A 2,688-nucleotide genomic window follows, 5' to 3' on the forward strand; every position below is an offset into this window, starting at 1 on the left:
TTTTTTTGGAGCAAATAAGTAGTTTAAGAATGAATGAAATTATTAAATGGCTATCACAGCTGAACTCCGAGACTAGAGAGTTAGAGCATATTCCCCTGGCTTCAGAAGAACAAAAATGAGTTGATTGTCCCAAGACAGTAGATGCCCTCCCAGGGTTCATTTGATAACAGTGTCATACATAAATCCAACTGTCCTACCTCCCTTATTCCTGATGCTATGAAAAGGAAAGAGCTTTCCTTCAGATCCCATATTAGGAGTCAGGGAAAACAGAAGCCTATGCAGCAAGTAATTGATGCAGGTTTGGTGAGTGAAGACAGTGGAAGAGAGAGCTCAACAGAGACAAAACAGAGATGACAACAGTGTATGAAAAAGATTTCCTCTGACAACCACATCTTTCTATTCTGATGCTCAGAGAAATCACTGGAAGACAAATATTCCAGATACATCAAACAAAACAAAAAGAGTCTTTTTTTCCACCCTACAGCCTGTGTCCCCTCTTCTAAACTATACTTCCTGGTAAGATTCTTCATCATTACCCTGACTTTGTAGACATTGAGAGAAATGATTATTTCTCTTTTATATTAATAGCCAATTATTAAATAAGGATCTATGGTTGTTGTTCCCCCCTCCCCCTTTTTAATTCCTCATTGAAAGCCTAGTCCTTGTGAAAGGCAGGGGAGACTGGATCTTGGGTGGGACCATATGGAACTAGAGGACCTTACAAAGAGAATCTAATCCAGGTCAATTCTAATCCATTGTTGAACTATGTAAGTGGTTTGAGTGGAGTTAGGAGCCATTTGTCTAAATTGCCAGAGATAGTATCAGTCTATGCATAGAAATAGTCTCTTTGTCCAAGTGTAACATAATCAGAGTCATGTTCCCAGCCCCTCATTAGAATAAGCCCACCTCTCATTATAATATTCATTCTCTCATTAATTGTTAACCAATCAGAGTTGATTTCTGCCTGTTGGGAACATCTACTCTCCAAGGGTATTTAAATGTTGAAATGCTTCCATAATTCATCTTTGACTTCCAGGAGGGTCACTGACCACAATCTTTTAATTATCTGGTAGTATAATTAATCAATTGGTAATCAATTACCTAGAAATTATGTCTCTCAGACTTCTCATTCATCACAACATTCATAGTTACTCTGACTCTAGACCATGAGCTTATGTTCTCTCTGATTTTCAGGATGAAGATTCATATCAAGGACATGGGAATTGGAATCTTGGCATCAAAAGGGAAAACTTACCTGGATTAGAGAGAAGTAGGCAGGTAATGCATCCCCCATCTCTAGGGAAGTTATATTTCTTTCTTATTTAGCTTCTGAACTCTGCCACGTAGCTCATGTTTATTGATTAAGATTTTTATAACTATCTTTTCTTTTCCTTTCTGCCAGAAAGTCTAAAAATAATATGAACTAAGGGCCAGTTCACAAAGGAAGTAATCACTGACCTAGCTATATAGTCATCTATGTTCATTGATGTCTGCTCTGACTAGCCTCAATATTACATCCTCACATTTCTTCCTCACTGGCTTACCAGGACTCAAACAATCATATGCCTGGATCTCTCTCCCCTTCTTTTCCATCTATACCATGGTTCTCTTGGGTAATTGCATGATCCTTCATGTAATCCGGACTGAACCTAGTCTGCATGAGCCCATGTTCTATTTCCTGGCTATGCTGGCCCTCACTGATCTGTGCATGGGGCTGTCCACTGTGCACACAGTATTGGGCATCCTGTGGGGGCTCATTCAAGAGATTAGCCTTGATGCCTGTATCATCCAGACCTATTTCATCCATGGGCTGTCTTTCATGGAGTCATCCGTACTACTTGCTATGTCATTTGACCGCTACATTGCAATCTGCAACCCACTGAGGTATACAACAATCCTGACCAATACCAGGATCATTCAAATTGGAGTGGCTGTTTTAGTCAGGAGTTTTCTATTTATCACCCCTCCCATTATCCGCCTAAAGTTTTTTGATTACTGCCGCCCCCACATTCTTTCCCACTCCTTCTGTCTGCACCAGGACCTTCTGCGATTGGCTTGTTCTGAAGTCCATTTCAATAGTTTCTATGCCCTGGCCCTGGTGATCTGCACTCTATTGTTAGACTCTCTGCTAATCCTTATCTCTTACATCCTGATTCTGCACTCTGTCTTGGCTATTGCATCCCGAGAGGAGAGGCTAAAGTCCTTCCAAACCTGTGTCTCCCACATCTGTGCTGTCCTGGTCTTCTACATACCTATCATTGGTCTGACCATGGTACACCGCTTTGGGAAGCACCTCTCTCCAGTGGTATATGTCCTCATGGGCAACATCTACATTCTCTTCCCACCGCTGATGAACCCCATCATCTATAGTGTCAAGACCCAGCAGATCCGTAGCAGAATCCAAAGGTGGTTTTCTCTGAAAGAAAACTAAACTATTCATAATCTAGCTTTGTCTGTCAAATCAGACCCTTCTCCTGACTCTCAGAATCAGAAAGATAAGGTAACTATACGGTTCAATGAATAGAGTACTGGCCTGGATTCAAGAAGACCTGATTTATGAGGGAATGTGGGAATTGTATGATCCACATTGAATCCTGTTATGACTCAATTCTGAAGCTAGTTCAGGTCCCCTTCTATTCAATTATAGGTCTAATCCAATTTCTGTCTTGTGAGAAAATTTTTTTTTTT

At 40.7% G+C, this 2,688-nt stretch overlaps 1 protein-coding gene across 1 annotated transcript; it reads left to right on the forward strand.

The window, feature by feature from the left end:
• The first annotated feature begins 1,486 nt into the window (after positions 1-1,486).
• Positions 1,487-2,431, forward strand: LOC114029105 (olfactory receptor 51V1-like). The gene has a single exon (XM_027843452.1). It carries the CDS (start codon positions 1,487-1,489, stop codon positions 2,429-2,431), a length of 945 nt encoding a protein of 314 aa, XP_027699253.1.
• The last annotated feature ends 257 nt before the right edge of the window (positions 2,432-2,688 follow it).

Source organism: Vombatus ursinus, unplaced genomic scaffold, assembly GCF_900497805.2.
Source record: "Vombatus ursinus unplaced genomic scaffold, bare-nosed wombat genome assembly UNPS02005094.1, whole genome shotgun sequence".
Lineage (NCBI taxonomy): Eukaryota > Metazoa > Chordata > Mammalia > Diprotodontia > Vombatidae > Vombatus > Vombatus ursinus.

Excerpts from the sequence above, each read along its gene's own strand:
- LOC114029105 (XM_027843452.1), top strand. The coding sequence starts at position 1,487 with ATGTCTGCTCTGACTAGCCTCAATATTACATCCTCACATTTCTTCCTC.